Source organism: Zasmidium cellare (assembly GCF_010093935.1).
Source record: "Zasmidium cellare ATCC 36951 unplaced genomic scaffold M409scaffold_13, whole genome shotgun sequence".
Taxonomy (NCBI): Eukaryota; Fungi; Ascomycota; class Dothideomycetes; order Mycosphaerellales; family Mycosphaerellaceae; genus Zasmidium; species Zasmidium cellare.
In genome coordinates this window covers 369,123-395,376 of record NW_022986957.1, presented here as the reverse complement: position 1 = coordinate 395,376, position 26,254 = coordinate 369,123, and the positions used below count along the sequence as shown (strand labels likewise).

The 26,254-nt window shown below is 53.9% G+C and overlaps 12 protein-coding genes across 12 annotated transcripts; 6 read left to right on the top strand and 6 right to left on the bottom strand.

Moving 5' to 3' along the window:
- Window positions 1-4: 4 nt before the first annotated feature.
- Window positions 5-2,047, top strand: M409DRAFT_21590 (uncharacterized protein; the record flags this gene model as incomplete). Its single annotated transcript, XM_033805927.1, has 1 exon — window positions 5-2,047. One exon carries the CDS (start codon window positions 5-7, stop codon window positions 2,045-2,047), a length of 2,043 nt encoding a protein of 680 aa, XP_033669034.1.
- Window positions 2,048-2,303: 256 nt separating this feature from the next.
- Window positions 2,304-5,349, top strand: M409DRAFT_21589 (uncharacterized protein; the record flags this gene model as incomplete). Its single annotated transcript, XM_033805926.1, has 5 exons — window positions 2,304-2,396; window positions 2,591-3,741; window positions 3,806-4,602; window positions 4,664-4,884; window positions 4,954-5,349. The coding sequence occupies 5 exons, from the start codon at window positions 2,304-2,306 to the stop codon at window positions 5,347-5,349; spliced, it is 2,658 nt and encodes an 885-aa protein (XP_033669033.1).
- A 179-nt stretch (window positions 5,350-5,528) lies between these two features.
- On the bottom strand, window positions 5,529-6,355 carry M409DRAFT_53455 (uncharacterized protein; the record flags this gene model as incomplete). The annotated part of the gene is made up of 2 exons (XM_033812376.1): window positions 5,529-6,265; window positions 6,322-6,355. The coding sequence occupies 2 exons, from the start codon at window positions 6,353-6,355 to the stop codon at window positions 5,529-5,531; spliced, it is 771 nt and encodes a 256-aa protein (XP_033669032.1).
- Window positions 6,356-7,999: 1,644 nt separating this feature from the next.
- M409DRAFT_21587 (uncharacterized protein) lies at window positions 8,000-8,691 on the top strand (the record flags this gene model as incomplete). Its single annotated transcript, XM_033805925.1, has 2 exons — window positions 8,000-8,314; window positions 8,368-8,691. The coding sequence occupies 2 exons, from the start codon at window positions 8,000-8,002 to the stop codon at window positions 8,689-8,691; spliced, it is 639 nt and encodes a 212-aa protein (XP_033669031.1).
- An 804-nt stretch (window positions 8,692-9,495) lies between these two features.
- Window positions 9,496-10,330, top strand: M409DRAFT_65650 (uncharacterized protein; the record flags this gene model as incomplete). The annotated part of the gene is made up of 3 exons (XM_033816609.1): window positions 9,496-9,854; window positions 9,911-9,953; window positions 9,983-10,330. 3 exons carry the CDS (start codon window positions 9,496-9,498, stop codon window positions 10,328-10,330), a joined length of 750 nt encoding a protein of 249 aa, XP_033669030.1.
- A 109-nt stretch (window positions 10,331-10,439) lies between these two features.
- Window positions 10,440-11,216, bottom strand: M409DRAFT_21585 (uncharacterized protein; the record flags this gene model as incomplete). Its single annotated transcript, XM_033805924.1, has 1 exon — window positions 10,440-11,216. The coding sequence occupies one exon, from the start codon at window positions 11,214-11,216 to the stop codon at window positions 10,440-10,442; it is 777 nt and encodes a 258-aa protein (XP_033669029.1).
- Window positions 11,217-13,858: 2,642 nt separating this feature from the next.
- M409DRAFT_65649 (uncharacterized protein) lies at window positions 13,859-15,048 on the top strand (the record flags this gene model as incomplete). Its single annotated transcript, XM_033816608.1, has 2 exons — window positions 13,859-14,059; window positions 14,125-15,048. 2 exons carry the CDS (start codon window positions 13,859-13,861, stop codon window positions 15,046-15,048), a joined length of 1,125 nt encoding a protein of 374 aa, XP_033669028.1.
- A 192-nt stretch (window positions 15,049-15,240) lies between these two features.
- Window positions 15,241-17,517, bottom strand: M409DRAFT_53450 (uncharacterized protein; the record flags this gene model as incomplete). Its single annotated transcript, XM_033812375.1, has 1 exon — window positions 15,241-17,517. The coding sequence occupies one exon, from the start codon at window positions 17,515-17,517 to the stop codon at window positions 15,241-15,243; it is 2,277 nt and encodes a 758-aa protein (XP_033669027.1).
- An 892-nt stretch (window positions 17,518-18,409) lies between these two features.
- On the bottom strand, window positions 18,410-19,250 carry M409DRAFT_65648 (uncharacterized protein; the record flags this gene model as incomplete). Its single annotated transcript, XM_033816607.1, has 5 exons — window positions 18,410-18,604; window positions 18,663-18,890; window positions 18,944-18,991; window positions 19,045-19,168; window positions 19,243-19,250. The coding sequence occupies 5 exons, from the start codon at window positions 19,248-19,250 to the stop codon at window positions 18,410-18,412; spliced, it is 603 nt and encodes a 200-aa protein (XP_033669026.1).
- An 844-nt stretch (window positions 19,251-20,094) lies between these two features.
- On the bottom strand, window positions 20,095-21,732 carry M409DRAFT_65647 (uncharacterized protein; the record flags this gene model as incomplete). Its single annotated transcript, XM_033816606.1, has 4 exons — window positions 20,095-21,132; window positions 21,223-21,403; window positions 21,530-21,550; window positions 21,668-21,732. The coding sequence occupies 4 exons, from the start codon at window positions 21,730-21,732 to the stop codon at window positions 20,095-20,097; spliced, it is 1,305 nt and encodes a 434-aa protein (XP_033669025.1).
- An 848-nt stretch (window positions 21,733-22,580) lies between these two features.
- Window positions 22,581-24,234, bottom strand: M409DRAFT_21581 (uncharacterized protein; the record flags this gene model as incomplete). Its single annotated transcript, XM_033805923.1, has 5 exons — window positions 22,581-23,764; window positions 23,815-23,890; window positions 23,945-23,971; window positions 24,074-24,114; window positions 24,210-24,234. 5 exons carry the CDS (start codon window positions 24,232-24,234, stop codon window positions 22,581-22,583), a joined length of 1,353 nt encoding a protein of 450 aa, XP_033669024.1.
- Window positions 24,235-24,643: 409 nt separating this feature from the next.
- Window positions 24,644-25,396, top strand: M409DRAFT_53447 (uncharacterized protein; the record flags this gene model as incomplete). Its single annotated transcript, XM_033812374.1, has 2 exons — window positions 24,644-24,937; window positions 25,004-25,396. 2 exons carry the CDS (start codon window positions 24,644-24,646, stop codon window positions 25,394-25,396), a joined length of 687 nt encoding a protein of 228 aa, XP_033669023.1.
- Window positions 25,397-26,254: the final 858 nt, after the last annotated feature.

Here is a 26,254-nt window from a genome sequence, read left to right as displayed (position 1 = left end):
AGACATGTCCTTGGAGAAGACAAGCTTTACCGCAGATCAAGGGCGGCAACAGCCATCGAAAGTGCACAAGAGCATACCAATCGATCCACAGCGACAGACGCGGCTGTTGGATCTGCTTCACGGAGCTGTCAGTGATCCAATAGTCTGCAGATTGGTCAGACATGATTTAAAACCTATAACCGACGAAGCATCCCACGCAGCAGCCAACTACGATGCTCTATCGTACGTTTGGGGCCATGGCGAAGAGCCCGAAAAGATTTGCGTGAACGGCATCGACGACTACAAGATAACACCGAATCTGGCCAAGGCCCTTCGCAATCTCAGACAGCCAACCGGAGAGTGTCGATTGTGGGTGGACCAGATTTGCATCGACCAGCAGAACAAAGACGAGAAGACGCCACAGCTTAGACTGCTTGCTAAGATCTATGGGCAAGCTCGCAACGTGCTGGTATGGCTAGGAGAGCCCAGTCCTGGTGTGGATCTTTCATTCGTTCGGTCAGAAAAGGAGGCTAGCTTGTGGGCTCTCCGCAAACTCAAGAAACAGTCCCAAGATGTTGCTCGCGCCATCAGCACCAGCAACGAGTATGTCAGTCCTTGGTGGACGAGGTCCTGGGTGCTTGAGGAGTATGCTCTGGCATGGAAAGATCCAGTGGCACTTCTGGGACGCGAAAGGATCGCCTTCGATGATCTGATTGGCAATATGCTGCCTTCGCTGGTATTCGACATGATTCCTGTGCTCTACTTCTTCGGTGATGGCAAGTCGGGCGATAGTGCCTCGCATTTGATTATGATGACGATAATGAGGGAGCTGAATTTCAAGCGCAGCTTTCTCTCAATGGCATTCTTGCTGCGGAATACCGAGACAGAGAACCCGCAAGACAAGGTATTCAGCATTGTCACCTCGTTGCCTGAAAAGCAGCAGAATTTGATATGCCGTGACCACGACGCTCCGGAATCGACCGTGTTTTCGAAAGCTACGATTGCAGACATTGAAGCAAGTGGCACCCTGGCGATATTGGGATTGGTGTCTAGAGGTCCATCAACACCACGAGACTATCCCTCGTGGGCAGTGGACTTCACCTTCCGACAGAAGGGCGAATCGACGAAATATAGGCCACCGAAATTCTCTGCTTTCCAATTCCAGTTGAAGCTGGGCAAAGGTCTTGTGGAAAGGAATGCCAAAATGCTCGCAGCGATTGCATCCTGTGTGACTTCTGCCATTTTCAGACAGGACGACAGCTGGAGAGGCTGGACCACGCTCCAGCCTGGCAAAACGGCTTCCTGGTCTGTCGATGATCGCTGCCAGCGGCTGAATTTGGCCGGTCTGAAATTCGACACGATCGGCTCTGTAACCCAATTGGACGATCCACATTCGGCGACAAGCAATGCTTTTCATACGATCTCTCAGACCATGCTGGGCTCGCACACCAACAAGCTGATGGCGTTCCTGGATCGGAAGGCACTCAGCGAGTCGGAGAGAAGGGTCTTTGACTTCATCAAATACTGCTCTGGTGCGTATGGACGTCTGGGAGCAACTCCCGCCACTCCTTCATCAACCCAGAAGATCGCACAGAAGATCGCCGAGGGTCCCATTAGCACCGGTGCGGTGCTTGCACTTTTCAAAGAATGGGACAGGCTTATCAGACCATGGAACGCCAAATCCTTGCGTGAGAGCGCACCCGGCGCGTTCAAACGCCTCGAGAAGATTGAAAACGACAACGACAGCTCGCTTGCAGACTTCATTGGCGAAATCTTGCGGTCGTTTCGAGCCATGTTGTTCGCGTCCATGCACCTGACCGAGTGTTTTAAGGAAGCTGCTTTCTTCATCACCAAGGCTGGCTTTCTTGGGGTTGGACCGCCGGATATCGTCAACGATGATGAGGTTGTTCTTCCATTTGGCAGTCGCTATCCGATGATCGTGCGTCGGAATGGAGCCAATGCTTGGCATTTCATGGGCTTGGTCTACGTTCGTGGGATCATGGATGACGAGCTGGTAGATTGTTGTCAAAGGACCATGTTCGAAGAAAAGATGTACACGTTGGTGTAGGAGAAGGGTGATGTTCTTTAGCCGTGGCAAAGTCTGTTCTTGTGGGCGCCGTCCCGATCCTTCCCGCCCCCGAACCTCTAAAGGGTATAGTGCTTGGTGGTGCGTGCGACTAGAGGCAACGTCAGTCCAAGTCCCATCCATGCCGTATTGAGCATGCCCTCCATACTGGAGTGCAATATATACATCACGTTGGTGTTGGCGGTCATGCACCATACCATTCTCATCTGATGTCTATCGCATCCTGTAGCCGACCATCATGGACGAGAGCGACGGAGGTCAAGGGCCACGACGCAAGCGTCGGCGAGTAGATCCGGCGCACCAGGCATGTGCGGAGTGCAAGCAACGCAAGGTACGATGCGATGCGGCTCGGCCGGCGTGCTCTACATGCGTCAGCGGAGGCAAGGCATGTGTTTATCCTCCCGCATATCGAAGAGCCACTTGCTCGCAAAGGTAAGAGCTCGAGATCAGCCGCCCCGTCCCTTCTGTGGCGGGTACTACTCCATGTATGCCGTCAAGGATGCTTTACTGAGACATTACTGATAGCCTGCTCGAGATGGCAGACATGTAGATGATCTGGAAGCCAAGCTGAAAGAGTACGAACAGCGGTTGGCCATCAACGTGGACCAACAACAACATGTTCCCAACGTAACTTCTCAAGATCAAGCCACTCACAAAAACGCGCGTGATGGGATCCTGTACCTACCTGATATGGGAGCCAGTGCCAGCGCTAGTGCTCATGCTGGTCCGTCCGGCTCGGCCAAAGTGATCAACGATCGCACCAAAGACGGGCCCGCCGTTGCATCTACTTCTTCGCCACTCGTTAGTGACGAGGAAGATCACGACCTGGATGATGGGGCAGCGCTTCCTATCATTGATGGAATGGTTGAGTACGTGTCGCCAAATGACTCGCATGTCAGCAACACCGGGTTCGAGGATGCCTCCACCTTCCGTTTCGCCCGCAACTTGACTGCTTCAGAGGATGATGGGAGAAATGTCAGAGCCGTAGACCCTTCGCAGCCGTCGCCCTCTACTATGTCTCGATCTCAACAAGTTGGTGAAAGCGGTGCTTCTACTGCGGCTGGTTCCAGCAATATCTGGAACATGGAAAATCCCGTCCACAGTAACACCGACGATTGCATCTCCGCACTCAAGTCGTACATGGATGGGTCGAGCCTCAGCTACTTACCTCAGCGTTACATTGCCTCCGCATTGCTTGAGAGATACTTCTCGATCATTCTCCCCACCTGGCCTTTCTTGGTCGAGAAACGTATCCGGCAACAATTCCAAGACACCTGGCTTTCGGATGAACCACTGAATCCAATGTGGCTCGCACAGTTGAACCTCATCTTTGCCATCGCGTGCGAACTGTACGACACAAGCGATGACGCCCCATTGCCGAATGTGTATGATGTGGGCCAGAAGTTCTACTTGAGAGCCAATGGCTTTGTCATTGCCAACTCCCACCGACTTTGTAGCGTACCTATGGTGCAGGTCTTGCTCTTGGCGGCGCAGTATCAGCAAGGCACTTTACGTACGAACGAGCATTGGATGGCCATTGGTATTGCAACGCGCATGTCCCAAGGCTTGGGCTTGGACCGAATAGCTGAAGGCGATGACAGGCAATCGTCATCGCTGTCGACGCTCGATAAGGAGATTTGCAAGCGCCTTTGGTGGGCGTGCTTCTCGTTCGATCGGTCGGTTTTTGGATCTCTTTTCCCAGCCTCGCCATCACACATCCGAGCTAACGTATAACTGCAGACTTTCGAGCATGGTCTATGGACGCCCTTTCGGCATAGCCCATATGCCACGACCCACCCGAAATCGGGAACTGCTCTCATCAACAGACGATAGATTCCTCAAGGAAGACAAGGCGCAGCCGAGCGATGTTTCGTCTGTCAACGCTTTCTTCGTAAATACAGTGAAACTGTACCGCATCATGGACGAGATTTTCGCGGTCCTTCCGCCCAGATCCCAATTAGCGCCATCACCTTTGACGAGTAGGGTGCCATACTCTCAATCGTACGACGCTCACTATACCATCACGCAGCTCAACGCCATATTTGAGCTTGACGCTCTATTACTAGAGTGGCATCGCAATCTCCCGCCACATCTTGCTTTCTCACTAGAAAACTTGGACGAAACATCGCCATCCCTCCCGCACATTCTACGCCTCCACAAAGTTGTCTTGAAGCTTCGATTCCTCGGTATGCGCATTTTGCTACATCGTCAAAGTGTGTTGTTCCTCTTGCAGGATCAAGTGGATGCATCATGGCCGCCTAATGCTGCAGGACGGCACCCTACAACCTATTTGCAGGCATCTAGCAGAGGACTGTTGGGATCCGACCCTTCTAATAATGCAAACGGAGAACCGTCACAGCATGAGGGACAGTGCAGTACTACTACCGCTTCCTCCAGTGCTCGTGCGACTCGCGTCGACATTCAGCTCGCACGTGTGAGTGCCAGTATCTGCGTCCAAATGGCTCAATTGCAAATTGAGACCATCGATGCCAATCGACCACTAAAGATGACTGGTGCATGGTGGTGGAACCTTCACTGTGAGTCAGGATTCCAAGCTCTCCTTCGGCTTGCATGTGCGTTTACTAATATTTCGCGCAGTCGTATTCAACTCTCTTTGCGTACTTTTCGGTGCTCTTGGGGTTCCTACACCCGAAGACGCAGCAGCGGTTCTGCCTGACCATAATCGAAATAAAGCGGCCATTCGACGCGGCTTCGACAACATCCGGGGCATGGCCTCTCGCGGCGGGTCTAGAGTTGCACAGACTGAAAGATTCCTCCGCGGTCTGCTCAGGACCATGATCAAGCGCCGACACCAGCAGGTAAGCCATCGACTGATATTTGAATTCAGATTGACGAAGAGGCACTTGACCTGACATCTCTGCGCCAAGAAGCATTCATATTTGATTCAATCCAGCGACGACAATTCACAACGGCCGGGAAGCACTATTGGACCTGATGCACAACCGACTCAACCACCACTCGCTTCTGGATTTTCGGCCATGGGCACAGCAAACAGATCAGACAACCAGAGCCAACATCAACAGACACAAGCAATGGATCAAGACAACGCTTTACCAGGCATTGACCAGGAGCTCGGCGATCTTGATGCATTTGATCTCTTGCCAGGTGAAACCACGGCCTCATCATTCTCTAACCTGGACGATATGAACATTGATTGGGGCAGTGGATTGCCATCGGATTTACTGGAGCCAGATCTTGCTAGTGTGTTTCTGCAGGACAGCTTCAACTCTTGGGCGAACACAGGTGGACCGATGGCCGGCTGACAACATGCCCGATGAGATGGAATAAGATGAGAACCTTCTCGATTACAGGCGCTTCATTTATGTGTGACAACATACTCTATAAACTAAAGCCGATCCCGGACTTTTCCGCAGCAGCCGCCGCCAATAATCGTATGTCTGCTTGTATGGCCGGAGAGTCGAAGGCCTACGACTACAAGAGCTCAACCCGGGATCTTCATCTTCTCCATATACTTCCCCGGCCCCGCTCTCCAGAAATCCACACGTTCCTGCGCCGACCCAGCGGCCACCTCCTTCAAATCCTCCGCCTTGTTGCCATCCAGCTGCTTGAACGTATCATTGACGAAATCCTCGAGGCTCATGCATGGAATACCCTTCGAGACTTCGCTGTACTGCTGGTGGAAGTCCGTCCGGACCATAGGCGGGACGATCTCGATGACATTGACATTTGTGTCCTTCAACGCACCGCGGATTCCCGCCATGTAGTGGTGAATGAAGGCCTTGCCGGGCGGGTACGTGGGAAAGGTCCCATTAGGAGCGTACCCAAGGCCTGAGCTAGTGATCAAGAAGTTCGTCGGCGTGCTCTTCGCCAACAATTTGGGAATTGTGTGGCGGGCGATGATCATAGGTCCGGTGATGTTGGTGTTGATCTCATCGATGACCGCTTCGTCAGGGAACGACGACGGGTCCTTGATGGAGTACAGGTTGCCCTTGCCGCTGTTGATCCACACGGTGTCGATGTCTGGGTTTTTCTCGAAGAGTGCTTTGACGTGGCCTGGGACGGCTTTCAGATCGGTGATGTCGAAGGCGTAGGTCCTCGTTCCGGGGAGTTCAGCCTCGAGTTCTTTGAGGCGTGCTTCGCGCCGGCCGGTGAGGACGAGTTTCTTGCCTGCGGAGTGCCATCGTTTGGCGAACGCCTCGCCGATGCCTGAGGTGCCGCCTAGGCGTTGTTAGCGAAGGTTGTAATGAGAGGAGAGGGTTTTGTTGGATGCTAACCAATGATGAGAATCGTTCGCATGGAGGAAGACATGGTGGTTGGTCTAGAAGATTGTTCGTCTGGAGATGTTGTTGCTGCTGTGTACTTCAATTCCAACTGGCAGACACCTGGTGTATTTATACCTGGCGTCCGCGGTCTCCTTGACCTGAGCCATCCGGATTTCTATATAGCCAAAATCCGCCCCAGCTGTCAATGGCATCTTCAAACCTTCGGACTTGCCTGAGTCTTAAATCCTCGGACCAAGTTAGGTCACGAAATGCTCAGACTAGTATCGCAGGAAAGAGAATCTACTGGCTCGGTTTACCACTCTGTGGCACCGGAGCTGAAGTCTGAGTTCTGTCCAGTGCTTGCTGGCGTCATTGGAGCCCTTCAAGATGTTGGGCTGAGCAGAAGCCTTGTCGGAAGAGCGTTCCGGAACGAGTTCCTCTGGGATTCGTCATTGCTCGTCTGTTGTACTCTCTACTTGGCTGAACCAGCGAAGAGAGCCAAAAACCATGGTGGTCGATGATGCAAAGTTGGACTTTTCACGACAACGGAAGGGTCGACTCTCGGAGGGCGCCTCCGAGCACTCTCGGCCGAGAGGATCGTTTCACCCCAAAACGTCCAAGATAAAAGAGTATGTAAGACACATTTCGTCAATCTCGAAACAACGAATGTTGGTGGTTGCCATGCTCCTGTTTGAAGACCTACCGTTGAATACGGTCACCAAAATTCTTGGACGGAGATGTCCAGAATGGTATCGGTCAAGTGCCATCGAGCCAGCAACCATTTTCCGTCTTCGACAGTTGGGACTGTTGGAGCAGGAAGCCCTGTGACGACAAATAAGGTATCCGAGACGGCGAGAAGATATACTTGCATCTTTTGCCTTCAACCTTACAAAGAGTGATCCAGCGCGACGAAGCTGTCCATACCATCTCAGCAGCGCATAATTCGGGCCCGGATGGCGGTCTGAGGGAGCGTCAACGTTAAGATTTTAGAAGCCTACAACTACGAACTCCTGCAAGTCCTACAAGTCCTGTAAGTCCTACGAACTCCTACAAGTCCTACTACTTCTACAGTCCCTACGAGAGCGAAGGTTTAGGCCACTGGAGAATCCTTGTTGTGGAGGGTGGCTTTGAACCCGGATTGCGTGCGATGCAAGCAGGAACGCCTAATTGCTGCTCCAAATGGCCGATTGCTCGTGTGATGGCCCAGCCACGACGCACCATCGCTGAGGCATCGCACTCATTCTGACCAAAAGGATGGGCTCCTTGTCGCCTCTTAGGGCTCTGACTGATCAATCTTGCAGTTCGGTAGCGATGTTCGTACTGCCGCCTGTTGCGAGCATCGGACCAAAGAAGGGCCGCGCGAATTAGTACTACCATCTTTTCATTAGTAGCGCAAGAGATACCACATACCGGACAAGACGATTAAATGCATGAATGCGGCTACTGCTGTTTTTGGTCCCCCACATGCAAGTGTGGAATTTCGCCGAACTGATTATGGGAGCACGATTTCGCCGAAGACTTTGGACTTCGCCGACTGTCGGCTCGGCTCTCGCGCAACCCTTTGTTAGTGAGCACGCCCAATGCGAATAGCTATTAATTCTGAGAACGAACCTGGACCGTTTCTTCTCCATACAGACTGACCTTCGAACAACACACCACTCACCGTAAACCACCAATTTCCCTACGCAAGATGTCTGCCGCACCAGTTTCTTCCTCGACCTACCTCGACGCGGTCAAGTATCGCCGTACGGTGTACGGAATCAACGACAAGTCGCCAATCCCAGACTCGCGGATCGAGGAACTCGTCAATGAGACGATCCTCACTACCCCGTCCTCGTTCAACAGCCAAAGCACTCGAGTCCTTGTCGTTCTCGGCGAGCAGCACAAGAAGTTCTGGGACGCCGTGAGCGAGGCCACCAAGGCCATCATCTTGAAGTACAAGGGCGAGGAGGACTGGAAGCGCAACGAGGGCCGCCTTCAGGGATTCCGAAACGGCTACGGCACCGTACGCATACACCCCATGTAAATGCTGTTTCTGCCCGCTGACTGTCTTTGTAGATCGCCTTCTACGAAAACCAAGCATCCGTGAAGGTCATGCAAGAGAAGTTCGCCGATTTCGCCGATGCCTTCCCACAGTTCTCAGAGCACACTTCTGCCATGCATCAGATCACGCTCTGGACTGCACTCGAGCTCGAGGGCTTTGGCGCCAGCTTACAGCATCAGTATGCCATTCCAGGCGTGGACGATGCGGTCAAGAAGCAGTTCGATCTGCCATCGGAGTGGAATGCGAAGGCGTACTTGGTCTTTGGCGGTAAGGCGCAGGACCACCCCAACCGACCTGACAAGCTTCCTCTCAAGGAGACTGTCAAGTTCTTGAATTAGGGGTATATCGTGTTGCTAGACTCCGTCTTATACTGGCGGCAAATAGAAAAGAATTGGTGATCAATGTCCGTCTCTTTCTATTCTCAATGGCAGAGCCATATGTAGCCATACCAGCTCTTGAAATCCAGCTCTTTCGTTTGGAACCAATGCATCGTTGGGGAGTGATATCATGAGAATCGGCGACCGAGGCGCTAATATGAATGAGATGAAGCGATATTGGGCCTGCTAGCAGTTGTGATAAGTTGATGGTGTAGTTGATGGGGGCAAGGGGACGCGTTAAAGAATACGCGAATGCTTGCATCTCGTATTCGCTTTCATCGCCCAACGTCACCTCGTCAGTTCTCACAACCTTCAGCCTCAGATTTCTCCAAATCATCTTACAAAGCACACAATGCGCTGCGGGTACATGAGGCAGAGACTGTCTACTCCGATGTAATACGGCTATCATAGAGCATGCCACGATTCCGAGTCATTGCGATGCTCGCACCGAAAGCTGAAATCAGGACCAAGCTGAGCCTCCGCTGTCTTGATCGCTAGACTTCTGCGCGATGCGGTGTTGCTAAGAAGTTCGAAGGATTCGCCAGATAGGGCAGATCCTGAAGAACAACCACTTGTAAGGAGACGTCGAGGTGTTATTGCACGGCAGTATCGCTGATTCCTCCTCTCGTGAACATTGTCTCATCGCGGAACGACAGAACAACCTTGGATGACCACTTTGCTGACGAAGTGAGCCTGCTAAGGATAATACCAACGCCACTTCTCGCCTCACCGGACCTCATTTGGCAACATAAATAATAAGCTGCAATGTCAAAGCCTACGCTGGTCTTCGTCCACGGAGGATGGCATGATCCATCATGCTTGGACCTGGTTCGAACACCCCTCGAAATCGCTGGCTACAAATGCCACGTTCCCGACCTGCCTTCCATTGGCAAGCAAGCCGCCATCAAGACAGCCGATGACGATATCCAAATAGTTCACGACCTTGTTGCAGACAGCCTCTCGAACGGCGAGGACGTCATCGTCTTTGGACACAGTAACGGTGGGCTCAAAGCAAATGGAGCCTTGGAAGGGTTGGTTGGTGACGACGCAAAGAATCATAAGGGGAAGGTCCTGGGTCTTGGATTGATTGCGGCCATGATCCCTCCGATTGTTGAGAAGGGGGCGTTCAAAGATGTGCCGCCGTTGGACGGAAGCTGGTGGATCTTCAGCGTAAGTGTAGCATTGATGTCCTGTCACGAACAAGAGATTGGCAACTACTTCTCGTAAGCATGGAGGCTCACAAGGTAATCAGGAAACCGAGCCAACGTTTCTACCCGATGACCCTACCAAGTTGTTCTACAACGACTTGCCGGCCGAGGATGCTGCCTACTGGACTGCTCGAATACAACCGATGGCAGTTCCAAGAGGACCGCTAGTGTTCTATGAAGCGTGGCGGCATGTACCGATGTCGTATTTAGCCTGCACCGAAGACCAAGGGATGCCGTTCGCGCAACAGGAAGCCATGACCAAGGCTGCCCGAGCGGAGGGCGGGACGGTACATGTCACTCAAGTGAAGAGCGGCCATAGCCCGTTCTTGAGTGTGCCTGATAAGATGGTTGAGTGGGTTCAGAAGGTTGCGGAAGTGGAGCTTAAGGCATGAAAGGTGTGAAAAAGAGCACCGGTAGCTATATTTGCAAGTCTAATTGCCCAAAGGGAAAGCCCAAGTGCTAACGAAAACGATATCTCTTCAATCGAATTCAAGTCGAACTCTACGCGCTCTTCGCCTCCTCTTCCTCATTGAACTTCAGAGTCTGGAACAACCCATTCAGGAACGAGTGCGACTCGAGAGCTTTCTGATACTCCTCCTTGCCACCACCCTTCCCGTCGATACCATAGGTCCTCCCAAACTCCGACACGAAGTTATCGTACGTCGTCTCAGGCTTGTCCCTGCATAGGCCACACATAACGTGCTTGAGTTCATCCGCGAACCCGAGTCTTGGGAAAGCATCCACGATCGCCTTCTGCTGCTCAAAGGTGAACAACCCGCCGGGCATCTTGTGCCCCAGGAAGTCGGCAGCAATGCCCAGCCCGACCACTGCGACCTCGGCTTCCTTGTATTTACCAATCGATGGTGTCGTGTGAAGAGCAATGGCGTCCCAAAGGAGTTGCTCCTCCCTCTGTCCCCAACTCACACCGGATCCAGCCACAATGTTGTCTCGCATCCAAGTCCTGCCTAGATCCGCGCCGTCGACTTCGAAACGCTTCTCCTTGGAAATCAAGGTGTTGGTGACGCCACGTCCTTGCCACCCCAGATCATGCATCAAACAAGCCAGGACCACGAGCTTCTTGTCTGCGCTTGCGAAGGGCGGGACTTTACTGGCCGCCAGGAGAGCGAAGGCAGCACTTCGAAGGCAGTGGTTGACGGTCGGCGCAGACGTATGTTGTTTCGTGTACTCCAATGCGGCGACCAGGAAGTCATCATCTGGAAAATCGATGTTGAACCTCGCGAGATTGGGTTGCTGGAACGGGGAAGTGGAGTTTACCATTGTTGAGTCTCTGCGATATTGTCAGATGTTAGCCTGATTTGATTTGAAGCACCTTGATGGCTCTGTTTTATATGTATTGTCTCAATGCGGAACTCTACCGGTGCTGAAGAATCGAATTCACATGTGCTGAAGCATCGCCGCGGCCGGGCCGGACTCGTGTTGCCGTGCCGGCTATACCACGCCCAAAGAGGTGGACGCCTTATCCTTTCTTGTGAGAGAAGTACACTATTTCAGCCCGTGGTGCGCTTCGGCTATGCAGCATGGTCATACAACGTGAACAATGTACTGTCAGCATTTCAGGCCTCCCACGGAGGAAAGCCGCTGTCTTGGACGTGGCAAGCCAAGTCGAGGATGATAAGGGCAAATTCCTCGTTTGGGAAAATGAAGTCGTCCAAGAGATACGATGCTCTTCTACGAGCACTCGCCCGCGCTCAACCTGGTCATGAGTCTCGACGTCAATAAGAAGGAGGCGCTGGCAGGGCTGGGATACGTGGAAGGCAAACGAGCGAAAGAAGAATGGACTCGATCGATATTGGATGGAATGAATACCTAGACAAAGTCCTTCAGGTGCAGGTAATTGCACGATCGATACCAAGTCCACGCAAAAATCAAAAATGAAACGAAACTCCCTTTGCCCTCCCACAACTCAACCTCCCAACCCCCAAGTCAAAACAAAAAAGCAAAAAGAACTTCCCTTTCCCGCTTGACAAGCACCGGGGAGAAACCCCTGGGAAGGCTTAGAGAAAATCAATTTCATTCAACTGATTTATCTTTTATTTTACATCCTAAGATGGCGGTTTACACCTACGCCGGGGATTCGAACTCGCTTCATTTGGATGCTTCGAATCGCGCGGTGTGGTGATGGTTGCCGTTAACCACCATACTACCACTCAGCCACGCTTCATCTGGTGACTGATTGGTAATATGTACTGGAGGGGCTTTGGGAGGGATTATAATACTTTGAGCCCTTGAGTGCCGACGTCATGCTTCTTGTCCCGTCGCTTTCGATCCGGGTATGTCGTCGCCGCCTGCCTGCTTGAAGTTAATTTGGCGTTTCACACGTCGCATTCGGTCCAACGAGGTTGTCGCTGTTTGCCTGCGCAATATCGACTTGGTGTCTTCCACCGGTCGCATTCGATCGAACAACGTCGTCGCTCTTTGCCTGCTCTTGTTGTCCCCCCACCATGCACGCGCCATGACGCTCAACTTTTAATGCGCGATGGTATGTTGAGCCGACGGTCGCATTGCGCCGCGTTTGCATATCAATATGAACGCCGCTACCGATATGTCAGTGACAACAACACCTAAGCATGACCACCAGCACTTCCCTTCACATTGTCTACACTGCCAGCTCTATAATTGACACGCAAGCGAAACACGTACAGATACAGCGGCAGCGAAGTACATCGCGCACGATATCGTCGTTGAAGAAGCAACCGCTGCTGTATGACAGGTGTCTGATGATTCTCATTGCAGGCACTCCTGAGGCGGGCAGCAAATGCAGATTTGATACATCCGAGTCCTTGAGCGACGCTGCTGTCTGCCTTCAAGTCAGGCCTGTATGCTATGCTTTCGAACTGGGACACTGACCTTACAAGATCGTTGGTTCTTCCCAATACGATTCACCTTCACTTCACCTACTAACATCTACTTCCCCTCCTCACATTCACTCTGCGTACTCACACCCACCCCATCTTCGCTATAAGCTCCTTGCATCTGCGAAGCTCACTGCAGTCTTTGGCCCAAGTCACTCGATCATCGTTTCCTTCGAGTCGTTTTGGAGCATACTTTTCTGTCTTCAAACCGCACGCAGGAGATCTGTCGTCTCCACAAAAACGCTGTACATAGGCATTGTGAGTTTCCCATTCCAAAGCAACCTTACGGCTGAATTCATGCAAATCCTTGTATGAAGCATTTAATGGGCCACCAAACTCTGCCCGGTTCAAAGTCCCTGTCACTCAATCCTCCTGGCAATACTGTACCAAACATGACAAGATCATGATCTCACGGCGTTTTCCCAAAGTCTCGGAGATCTGATCGTGCCCAGCCTGGTCAATATCAACCGCCGTGTATTCATCTTTCGCGAGGATCACCGCTACTTCGAGAAGCATGCACGGTCTGATTGGTAATTCGGCTGAAGGCAAGGGCGAAGGTGGTCTCGACACGGGTTGAAGCAGAGGCTTTATATGAAGGTCTACAAGGAACTAGCAATTTCAGTTGACGGATTATCGAGTGAAATACTTCACATAGTCCCAGTATCCATGAGGTGAAAGTACCTCGCCGGGTGATGTTTTGGCAGAACAATACGCTACTACTTAAGAGGTTAGTCCAACGGCCCTTCCCGTAACCCGCTAGTCCCGGCTTGTAGCTAGCGTTCCAAATCGGCACACGTATGAGTTCTTCGACGACACATATCTCGCCAGAAGTTATCAAGTCTTTCGTGGAACTGTGGGATAAAGAGGGCAAACGACAAGTCTATTGAGAGCGATCAGATTCTCCGAGAGCCCATCAATTAGGCCAAGCCAACAACATCCAAGTCGTGAGGAACATCTCGACTCAAGCAAACTCGAAGCACATTTCCAAAGTAGGAAGCCACAGAAGGAGGAGACTGAAAAGAAGAGAGGGAAAAACAAAAAGAAACCATGTCTCGATCCAACGACGCCGGCCACTTCTTCCAAACCTCCGAAGCCCTCGCCACGACCGAACGAAAAGCCGCCAAGTCCAAAAACAAGCATGGCAACCCAATCAAACTGCCCTCCAAAATCCTCGCCGTATGCGACGATCGACAAGGAGGCGTGTACACCGCCGAAGCAGCAGGTGAAGTTAAGCGTGTAGCGTTAGATGTAGGTGAGAGCATCGCTCAAGAACTTTCATGAAAAACGCAGTGCTGAAATGAGATGAACGACAGACAGGCAAACTTGAACGCATCTTCACCCAAGGAACCGCGCCCTTAACCTGCGTCGCCATCGGCCCCGACAACAAGACGATCTACACCGGCTCCTGGGACAAAACCATCTACGCCATCTGCCCTTCCGCCTCCCCTTCCATCCAAACCCTCACCTCCCACACCGACTTCATCAAATGCCTCCTCCCGGTGACCCTCTCCTCCACCCCCCTCCTCCTCTCCGGCAGCGCCGACGCCACCATCATCCTCTGGAACCTCACCACCTCCAAACCCCTCCACAAACTCAAAGGCCACACCAAAGCGCTCCAGAACCTCGCCATCGACCCGGAGAGCCTCACCGCCGACTCCTTCACGCTCTTCAGCGCCTCCTCGGACCGCGAGATCCGGAGGTGGTATATCTCGCTCGAGAAAGCATATGAATTGGAGGGGGAGGAGCCGATCCTCGCGCATGAGACGAGTGTTTATGCGCTGCGCTTCGATGGGGATGGGGATCTCTGGACTGCGTCGGCGGATAAGACTGCTAAACACCTGATCCGCTCGCGAGGCTGGGAAGCCGATACGACGCTGCAACACCCGGATTTCGTCCGCGACGTGCTACCCTTCGAGGACCTCGGGCTGGTCGTGACGGCGTGCAGGGATGAGGAGGTGAGGGTGTGGGAGATGAGCAGCGGGGCGTTGGTGTGTACGTACAGTGGGCATTTCGAGGAGATTACGGGGTTGGCGAGCCGGGGCGGGAGGAGAGAGGTGGTGAGTGTGAGTATTGATGGGACGGTGCGGGTGTGGAGTTTGGAGAGGGGGGAGATGGAGAAGTATCTGGAGGAGGTGGCGAGGGGGAATAAGGCGGGAGATGAGGGGGAGAAGAAGGAGGGTTTGCTTACGGCTGAGGAGGAGGCTGAGTTGGCAGAGTTGATGGAAGATGATGATTGATTGATTGAGATCCATTCGATACCGCATTTGCATGAGCGCGTCTGCGCGCTCCAGCTTCAAATGCTGCTCGTCGGGTATTCAGTCATCCTTCCCAGCCTCATTACACAAAAACGTCCTCGCTATGATAGAAGTTACACCCACCACGCTGAAAAGCAGTCGTCCCTCCCTCCCGCCCATAAACGCCACTCCATTTCACGAAGAAGAACACTCCCCACACCTCCAATCCCAAGACCTATTCTCCAACCCCACACAAGCCATATGAAACCCCTCCGTCGGACACTTCACATTCGCACACGCAATCGTGCCCATCTTGCCCATAATATTAGTTCCGCAAACGCAAGGCTTGGGCAGAGGCCGAGATCTCATCGTCGGAGCGGCTGCCTTTCCCGCAGTGGTGGTGTCGTGTACGCCTGTAGGGGTGGGGTTCTTGTCAGCCGGTCCTGATACTTGTGGTACACCTTGTTCATCTGTCAACCGCAGTGCACCTTCGAGCCACCTCATTCGAACCTTACCCGAGTAGTTGGAGTTCTTCGGCGCGGGAGTGATCACTCGTGAAGGCGTGTTCGCCGTGTTGGCGCCTTGTCGTTGAGGCGTTCCAGACGTTCCCCTGGACGTCTCCTCCGCTGCGTCCTTCTTTTGGGCAGCCTCTACCAGATCCATACAATACTTCACCGTCTCTTCCCGCAAGATGCGCCTCGTCTCCAGCTGCGTCAACTTCGCCTGGAACTTCTCCTTCCACTTCGGATCTTTGAGCAAGTCAACCCATCTCCGCGCGAACCGCACGATTGCATCACTGGTTAGCGTATCAGACATTGGCTGCTCTTCGTCGAGTTGCCTATTAAACAGCTCGTTGAAGTCCAGCGAGATGCCGTCCTCGCCCATCTTCTTCAGATCGTGTCGCTGGGTCTGCTTCATCCAGGTGTCGTCTACATCTTCGTCGCTGTCGCTGATCTCGTCGCCAGGCTTGAGTATCTGCTTTGATGTGGTGCGATAGAAGACGACGCCAGGTACATGTGGGACCTTGTTCTTCTTGCGCACTTGCGGGACGAGGTCTTCGACCTGTTCTGGCTCGGTGAACTTTCTCTTCGGATTCGCGAGCTTCAGGCCCGGGACCTTGTTCTGACGCGACTTGTTCGTCGATGGTGACTTGCCAGCTGCTGGCCTCGCTGCGAACTTCTCTTTCCTCTGCCGAGGTGTCCCTTGTGGTCCCTCTCTCTTCTCGAACATCATGCTCGTCCAGTCATCAGTGCCGTTGAGATGGCCGTTGATGTCAAATGCCCGTCGAGGTGCTACCCATCCGAACTCTCGCTCAAGGTATTCATCGTCTGCGTGAGTGATGCGGATTGCCTTCACGGCCTGCGGACGGTGCTCCACCTCGAAGTTGAAATGATCGTGATGGTTATGGTAGTGCAGCAAGAGCCTGTCAAATGACGTATGCTCACCTCCCTGTAGGCAGAATATGCACTTGAGATTCTCACTCAAAAAGGTGCGCACCTCGAAAGCGCTACCACGGAAGGAGTACTTGATCGTGTACTTGTTGCGGCCAGCTTCGAGATCCTCAGAGACTGGCGTCGGCAGCTGGCGCAGCTCTTCTCTCCTGGCGCGAACTGCTTTGCTGTGTCTCGTAAAAGGCATATCTGTGCGCTCGTTCCAGCCCATGGTGATTTCGGCTCCGTATTCCATGTCGAGAGATTTGTGTCCTTTGGCTCGCTTCATTTGAAGTAGCTCGCCGTCCTTTGGCACTTGCGGAAGATTGCTCCACTTGATCTTCACAATGCCCTCGTTTGCTGCTGCTGTGTGGTACTCGTTCAAAGGACGACCTTCGACCAGGTTGAGGAATTCAGCTGTTGACTTGGAGTCTTGAAATTGGACGTCACACTCCAAGACACAGCTCTCCTCGAGTCTCCGCTCCCACGGTCCTTTGCCGGTAAAACTCGGTGTCGGGCAGGAAATCTGCTCGATGGGTATGTTGAAAGGGTCTAAGATGAAGACGTCGAAAGTCACCCGACCGTTGCTATTGTCGCGTCCGACAATACGAGCGTGGCGAGGCTCGTTGTACATGATCGTGTTGCCGACTCGCCGATCCCACGTCGAAACACGCACCTGACACGGCCGGATGAAGGAGTCAGATTGCCGCAACCAGGACGGTTCATCGTTGTTGCGAGGTCGCGGAGGCTCTTGGGGATGCCTCAAATGCAGCGCACTGATCCGCAGGGTAGGTTTCTGATACTCTAACAAAGGCTCCATCATGCGATCACTCGGCGGCTCCCATTCAGGCTGTGTACTGTCTTCCCTGTCCTCACACTTCGGCGTGACTGTCGCATCAGACTGCTGCTCTCGCGCCAGATCCCGCTCGTGACTGTCAAGGGCGTCTCTCACGTTGCGGCGCAAAAACACCCGCCACTTGGGACTGTCGATAGTGCGATAAAGTAATGCTTTGCCGGCGAAATTCCTGTGTCGGTTGTCCATTTTATTGCGACCACGGGCCTACTGGCACGTGATGCAAGTCGATGATGTTGGTGATCATACTGAAGGATTTATTTCATGTGATCATGGGGAGTCTCGAGAGCGCCGGGATCAGCCGCCGTTTGCACCTGCACGTCGCCTAGACGACAAGATTCTGCAGCCTGCCCGGTTCTTCTGCAGGTCAATGTCTCGCTGGGTCTTGTCGAATGGCAGTTTTGCGACTCTCGAATTGTCCTCTGGTGTCGCAATTCACCTATTTTGATCGCTAAAGTTGTGAGGGTGGGGCAAGAATCACGCAACGCAATGGACCAGAGCGTGTATTCGACAGGAGAGTGGAAATGGCAGGCGATGTGGAAGTTCTTTGTTGTGGAGATGCTCAACGCGTTCGCGCGAGGCGTGAAAGGTGAGGTCGGGGTCCGTTGGTCTGTGCTCGCAACTCGATACGAGGTGCAAGGGCAACAACACATACTTCACGAGCGTGGCTGCCAACAAAACGATGAAGTATTGATATGGGAGATGAAACATGGCTGTCAGTAGTACGAGTTCAAACGTTCACCATCCCATGAAACACCGCTGGCTATGTGAAGCTGCCTTTCACGCGCTCGATGTGACTGTAAAAACACCGCCGTCGTGATGTAGTACTTGTGGCGGTGGTCTCTCATTCATTATGCGCATCTTCAATTTCTGGGGGTGAAGAGAGCTATTCATCCACGGGTATGCCTTGCGCCCAGAAACAAGAACAAATGTCTCTCTAAACCCGGAGCTTCTAGCATCATGCATCAAACGCCTGGAAAACAACAAGTCCCTTCGCAAACGCTTCATCCAACCCGACGAAACCCATAAGCAGCAGACTTGGCTCAGACATATCCTCTACGTCTTCAAACCCATCTCCCGCTTAACAGCAGCCACCGGCACTGCCCGACTGCACGTTCGAGCCTTGACCGACCTGGACCGTTGGCTTGTTGTTGACGGTCGTGTTGCCCATGCGCTCCTTGATCTGGCGGGCCATCGTCAAGAACGCTTGCTCGACGTTGCTTGCGTTCTTGGCCGAGGTCTCGAGGAATGGGATGCCCAAGCTATCGGCGAACTCCTGCATTTCCAATCAGTATGCCATCACTTTGCCCATTCCATCTGTCGTGATAACGTACCTTGGCGACTGTGTACTCAACGACCTTCTTGTCCGACATATCGCTCTTGTTGCCCACGAGGAGCTTGTTCACTCCCTCCGTCGCGTAGCGGTCGATCTCCTGCAGCCACTGCTTCACGTTGTTGAAGGAGTCCATGTCGGTGACATCGTAGACGACGCAGATGCCGTGGGCACCGCGGTAGTAGGAGGAGGTGATGGTACGGAAGCGCTCTTGACCGGCGGTGTCCCACTGTTCTCCTTGTCAGCCCCAAGTCTATCTCTTTCAAATGGATGTGTACATACGATCTGGAGCTTGACCGTCTTGCCGTCGAGCTCGATGGTGCGGATCTTCTGTTGGGTTGTTAGCGACTGGGCGAGGGTGATGGCGTCGTTGGGGAACGTACGAAGTCGACACCGATGGTCGAGATGTAGCTCTCGGTGTAGGTGTCGTCGGCGAACCGAAGGAGCAAGCAAGACTTTCCGACGCCAGAGTCTCCGATAAGCAGGAGCTTGAAGAGGTAGTCGTACCTGAGATAGCAGAGTCAGTATACACGAAACTCGATCTCTTCACGTCACGGCGCAGATCATGTGTAGGCTCCAGCGGCGGCATGGCAGCTGGCTAGGCTTCGTCGTGGCATGTCGGCAGGGCAAATGGCAATGGCAGTCTTTGGTGTCTCGATCCTTGGTATCGTATGTGTCTTTCTCTCCAGGTGTAGGTCGAGTCCGGTAGGTATAAGCCAGCAAATGCTCCAGTCTCCAGGTATCCTCCTTCTAGCTGCTGACGGGCCTGCGATCGTGGAAGACGGTACGAAAGGGCGAGACTCTGCAGGTCAAGGACATCAGCACATAGAGCAGCGCGCCGCAAAGCATTCATTGGCGACTCACTACTCGGGGTTCATGGTTGCTGGAGAGGGTGCGGCGATAGCGCTGCTTGCGTTTCTTCGCGGTGAAGGGTGTCGGTGTCAGGTGCAGTGGCGGACAGTCGAAGCGCTGACTCGTTGAAGGTGGTGGTGTCGGCGCGGAGGTGTTTGCGTGATGGAGATGCGGACGGCGCACGCAAATAGTCGAGCAGTCGGTTGCTGGTGAGGTTCGCGAGGCGGCGTCTACAAAGTGACCTTGTCGCTTGTGCTTTGGTTGCGGGAAGGGTTCGCGTGGCCAATTCTTTTGGCCACCAGCCCGCGTCCACGTGCCACCATGACGCCAGCAAAGGAAGGAACGTTGGGTCAAGTGTTTCTTTCACGTGCAGAGCTATTTACGAGTCATGAAAGCACGAGGTCTCATGGTCCAAGAAAACACAATCACAGTCTCATTCCCGTAGCCCGTGCCTATCTCGCCATGCATAACCACTTCCAACGCAGCAAAAGCACAAAACTCCTGTCTCTCACAGCTCCAGTCCCTTAAGCCGTTTTGTGGGTAGTGGATCTGCCTCCCTTCCTCATCACCTACAGCCGATTCTATCTCCAGCCGGGGTTTGGCGGCGGAGACTGATATTGGCTGTTGTAGCCGCCTTGCTGGTGGCCATATCCACCTTGTTGACCTCCATAGCCCTGGTTGTATGGTTGGTACTGATTGGACTGATCATGCGGCGGCCCTCCAGCTGGCGGTGGTGGGAACGATTGTTGTCCACCATATTGCTGCTGCTGTTGATGCTGTTGATGTTGCTGCTGTCCGCCGTACCCGCTGTGCTGATCGTAGCTTTGACCACCGTAGTTGCCCCCTTGTTGACCATATTGAGGACCACCTGGTGGAGGTGGTGGGTATTGGTTGTATGATCCCTGTTGCTGCTGCTGGCCGTATTGGTTGTGTGGAGTGGGCTGCTGGCTTGGAGGTTGCGAGCCGTACTGTGACTGCTGCCCGTACCCTTGCTGGCCTTGAGGATGGTACGCTCCGCTCTGAGGCCCATAGCCACCTGCTGGAGCTCCAGGTTGCCCAGGCTGATGGTGCTGCTGCTGCTGACCAGGTGGCTGATTGTAGCCTCCGCTCTGGCCGCCATATCCAGGAGTTGGTGTATGGCTCTGGGAGTGGGTTTGCGAATGCGAGCCTGCTGGTTGGTATGACGCCGGAGGAGCCTGGCCCTGATACGTGCCGCCCGACGACTGGTTCCGAGAGTAGCCGTATGGGTTCTGGCCACTGCCGTGAGGTTTGTTGTGTCCTCCCAAGAAACTGCCCGCCATAGCTCCCAGCGAACCCAATCCACCGCTTGAGTGGCTGCCACCTGACTGCTGCGAAGAGCCATGTTGTCCGCTTGAGCCTCCGTGAGACGAAGAAGATCCGCCGAGGAACGACTGTGCCATGCCGCCTAGTCCACCACCAGAGCTCCCATGTTGTCCACTTGAGCCGCCATGAGACGATGAAGAGCCGCCCAGGAATGACTGAGCCATTCCACCGAGACCGCTTGAACTGCCATGCTGAGAGCTTCCACCGTGCGAAGAGGAAGATCCGCCCAAAAACGACGATGCCAAACCTCCAATGCCACCACCAGATGAATTCGACTGCTTGCCGCTCAGGACTGAGTTCAACAAGGAGCCCTGCAGAATAATGTCAACCTCACTGTTCATCCTCATGCGTTCGTATTAACCTACTCCCAAGCTCCTATCGCCCTCTTGTCCGTCTGCACCTCGCGTGCCTTCCTCTCCTGGTGCTGAGTATGGGTTCTGGTTGGCAGGCGTGCCGCCAGGCGTAGGAACTCCGTGTGCGCTCATCGTCGGTACGTCCCAGGTCGATTCGCCGGTACTGATTTGCACGTAGTAGTATTTTCTCGATCTGTCGCGAGTTGTTAGTGGAATGTCAAAGAAAGAAGGGACATCAGCCAGAGCGGGGTCGCAATTCGCATTCAACAATGATACCCGCGCCGCCCTCGCATGCTGCTGATCAGATGTCAAGACTCACTTGGCGTCCCACTGCGCAATCCTTCAATCGACACCAGCTACGTCAGTGCCAAGCGCAAGATGTGGACGACGACGACGATGGGAAATGGAGGAGTAAAGAGGACGAGCGTGCAGTATATGACAGTTGGATTAGACGCACCATCCGGGCGGCAGAGAAGGCGGTGCATGGTCGGGTCCAGCGTCAGGCGTACTTGGCTCCGCCATTGTGATTGACGTCTCTTGCCACGCCGTCCGTTCTTTTGCGATGCGCTCGCGTCTTTGCGAGTTGCGGTCCTGCGTTGCTGTTTGGGGATAAGTATGCGCCCAAGCGAAGTTGGCGATGTCGAGGAGCCGGCAAAGGTCCGGGAAGGTGTGGTGGTGCGATCAGGTCGCAACGCGATGGTGAGAGGAGAAAAGAGGTAGTGGTCAAGGTTTTGGGGAATCGTCGCTATATTTACTCGCAAAAAGACGATTGGCAGCTTGATGATACAAATTGCCGGGAGAAGCTCGTTCCTCCCACGCTCTTGTCCTTTCCTGTCTCTCCGATACCCACCCACCGCTGGCTGGGCTGGGCTTATGCAGAGACGTCGTCTGACGGCATACCCAGTGCTAGTTGACCTCTCGCAGCGCCGTGGAAGCTGAGCCTGGGAGTCGATCCCCGGCACCCAGTGACTCGAGGATAGCGTTTCGCTGTGGTGGCTGTGTGGTTGCATCGTCCAAGCGAAACGAGCTAGCGGGAAGTGGAACAGTGGACTGCCGCGAAGAGGGCGTTTATTACGCGCACGTGAGAGTTGGGACGAGGGTTCATGTTCTCGGGACGTCAGGTACATCGTGAGTCTGGACAAGGATTGGGGGAATTGGTTATCGCTCAACTTTCGACAAAAGCAAAGACAAGGAAACACAACGCTTCGTCTTCTCGCCAGCATTACTCTCTGCTAGCCCATACTCGTGGGTATTCCTCCACGCGCTACCGGCGATTCTGATACAAGACAAAGCATGCCTGCACTCCAAACCGCGCCAGTCCTGGTGAACAGCTTCTCACGCCTGGCTGTCCCTGCTTGCTATCATCGCGCCTAGTATTCAGCCTCGGCACCCTCCTCGCCCTCAGCGGAGTCGGCAGCGACTTCCTCATAGTCGCGTTCGAGGGCAGCCAAGTCCTCACGAGCCTCAGAGAACTCACCCTCCTCCATACCCTCACCAACGTACCAGTGAACGAAGGCACGCTTGCTGTACATGAGGTCGAACTTGTGGGAGAGAGCAGACCAGGCCTCGGCGATGGCGGTGGTGTTGGACAGCATGCAGACGGCGCGGTTGACCTTGGCGAGATCGCCGTTTGGCACCATCTGTGGTGGCTGGTAGCAGATACCGATCTTGAACCCAGTTGGGCACCAGTCGACGAACTGGATGGTGCGCTTGGTCTTGAGGGTGGCAACGGCCTGGTGGACGTCCTTGGGGACGACATCGCCACGGTAAAGCAGGCAAGTGGCCATGTACTTGCCGTTGCGGGGGTCACACTTGACCATCTGGCTGTTGGGCTCGAAGCAGGACATGCTGATCTCCTGCACGCTGTTGGCCTCATGGGCAGCCTTGGCCGCGGAGACAATTGGAGCGTAGGCAACCAGTGGGAAGTGGATACGTGGGTAGGGCACCAGGTTGGTCTGGAACTCGTTCAAGTCGACGTTGAGGGAGCCGTCGAAGCGGAGAGAGGCGGTGATGGAAGAGACGACCTGAGCGATCAGGCGGTTCAGGTTCTCGTAGTTTGGACGCTCAATGCCGAGGTTGCGGCGGCAGATGTCGTAGATGGCCTCGTTGTCGACCATGAACGAGCAGTCGCTGTGCTCGAGGGTGGTGTGGGTAGTGAGGATCGAATTGTATGGCTCGACGACCGAGGTGGCGACCTGAGGGGCTGGGTAGACGCAGAACTCCAGCTTGCACTTCTTGCCGTAGTCGACCGACAGGCGCTCCATCAGGAGGGCACCGAAACCAGATCCAGTACCACCACCGAAGCTGTGGAAGACAAGGAAACCCTGAAGACCAGAGCAGTTGTCGGCCACCTGTCGGACCTTGTCCAAGACCTGGTCGATAAGCTCCTTGCCGACGGTGTAGTGGCCACGAGCGTAGTTGTTGGACGCATCCTCCTTGCCAGTGATCATCTGCTCTGGGTGGAAGAGGGAGCGGTAGGTGCCGGTGCGGACCTCGTCGACGACATTGGGCTCGAGATCGGCGTAGATGGTGCGTGGGACGTACTTGCCCTGGCCTTGAAGGTGTCAGCTCATGTCGATATGCAATTGGGTTTTGGTGGCATACCGGTCTCGGAGAAGAAGGTAGAGAAGCCATGGTCGTCGTCGGCGGCCTTGCGCTCCTCAGTGAGGTAACCGTCTGGCTGTTGCAATTGTCAGCATTCGCTTCACTTCATGTTGAATGTGTGTCCTCTTACCTGAATGCCGTGCTCGAGGCAGTAGAGCTATACCAGGGTCATGTCAGTCTCAATGTCTTCAGGCACCCATATTTCCCCGTCTGCTCTCTCCATGCCCTTGCATCCTGCTCTTAATGTGATGGTACTGACCTCCCAGCAGCTGTTGGCGATTTGGCAACCGGCCTGGCCGACTACACGCGTGAAAAGTCAGTATACGGCTCAATCTCAACGGCGAGGCCCAATATGGCGGTCAAGGCGCGCGGGCCCTGAATAGGAGTAAACATACCGTTCAAGCTAATGACTTCACGCATGGTGGGCGGAGATCGAGTGGATGGAGTGGATGGTAGGGTGTCTCTTGACGGTCGGCGATGGGAGAGATGGCGGTGGGAGGAAGTGTTGTCCTCGAGTGGTTGCAGGCGCGTGTGTTTGGCAGCGGGGAGAAAGTGCGCTGCTTGTTTGTGGGTGCCGATTAGACTTTGGGCTTTGGCAGGGGTACGGCCGCCCGCCGACGTTAGCGTGTCAACGGCGACCACTCGCAGCGCGCCGTCGCTGTTTCCCGCTGGCCAGCTTGTGACGGCGACGACGACTCAAAGTCTCATCAAGAATTGAATAAACATCCACTGAGCCGTCAATCAATTCACATTCACTCCCCTCCGTGCATGTGAGAATGCACCACTGCCTAGTGACTTGCTGCCCTCGTACGCCGCCGCCTCCACCACCATGAGACCTCTGGCTTGGTACATCCCAACCGCGCTTCTGTTTGCGACTGCAGCTCTTGCAAACACAGAAAAGACCATCTTCATCGCCCCGTCTGCCATCACTCTCCCCGATGCAGAGCCACAGCTGGATGCTCTGAATCTCGACACCCTCACTTACAGCCACTCCAAACTGCGGAGATCACTCAACGTCGCCTTTCCTAGCGAAGAAGCTGCCAGAGGCCTTGATTCCTGGTATCTGCTACGAGGCTTAAACGAAGGACAGCGGTACGAGGTTCGCATTTGCTGGGCTGCTATTGTGTGTTCTTAGACCAGGCAACAACGCCTACTCTTAAACTTTCATGTCAGCTGACTCCCAACACAGCAACCGACGGAGTTCTGGCTGAACGTCTACAACATCTCGCATGTGTTCGATTCTCCATATCTGATTCAGAGCCTGGCCGGATTTGCCGAGTTGCAAGTTTCACAACCCCCAGCCGAAGACAACGCATTGAAGCCTGAATACTCAACTGGGACTATCTTGTTCCTTCACGTTCAAGCTGCCGCCGACTACTTCACCACCAACAAGACTTTGATGCAGCACCCTGAACCTGTGGACGTCGACATCATTCTGGACCCCTATCTGGCAAACGTTCTTCCGGTCTCTCTGCTTTCCACGGCGGCCTACATCATCGTCCTAGCCGTTGTCGCTTGGTTCGTCTCAGACAAGATTGCCAGCTTGTTGAAAACCGAGCAGCACAAGCAGCACGCAGATTGAAGAATCATGGCAAGCGAAGACGTACCAGATCAATCGACTGCTGAGTCCAATGGCGATGATCAAGTCGATGGCGCAGCTTCGTCGTCAGCAACCAACAGCCAACAATTGGCAACGACCACGCAGCCTCGTCATCCATTCTACTCCCTACCCTCAGAATTGATTCTGGATATCGTCGACTACTTGCCAGCAGAGTCCTTCATCAACTTCGCATTCGCCAACTACCCACTTCTCCACTCGTACGGCCTGGCGCCAGCGCTATCAAGGCCACGAGTGATCTACATCACGACACAGACACAGATCCCAGCACTGTTCCCTCTACTACGCATGCCGGCCGAGATTATGCTGCACATCATGCGACATCTCAAGCCCATCGATATCATGCGCTTCGTAGTGGCAAACTATCAGGATTTGGCGCGACAGGGAATCGCTCCACCTTTGACAGCCGCGACAGTGCTGCAGCTGAAGAATGCGGTGCGAGCTAGGCTTGGGCCGGGATGAAGGAAACAACGTGACGAAGGGAGTCCGGGGAGATTATGAAGTCATGAGAATACGAATGAAACCTTCCAATTACATGCTCGCTCCGTTTCCATAATACAGCCTCCTCACGATGAAGTCTCATCGACGGTCATCAGACACATAAGCTCGAAATGATGGAGAAGAACACAAAGTCTCAGAAAACGCAGCTCTGATTTGCAGCTCGTCAGCAAACCTCGCAGAAGACATTGGAATCGAGGCAGAGCGTCGGTTGAGCGATAGAGATTGCTGGAGACTGAGTCATCATCATCATCGGTGCTCGAGGTCTCGCTGACGGGGGTAACGAGTCGAGAGTCCGGAGGTTTCTAGTAGAAAGGATTTCCC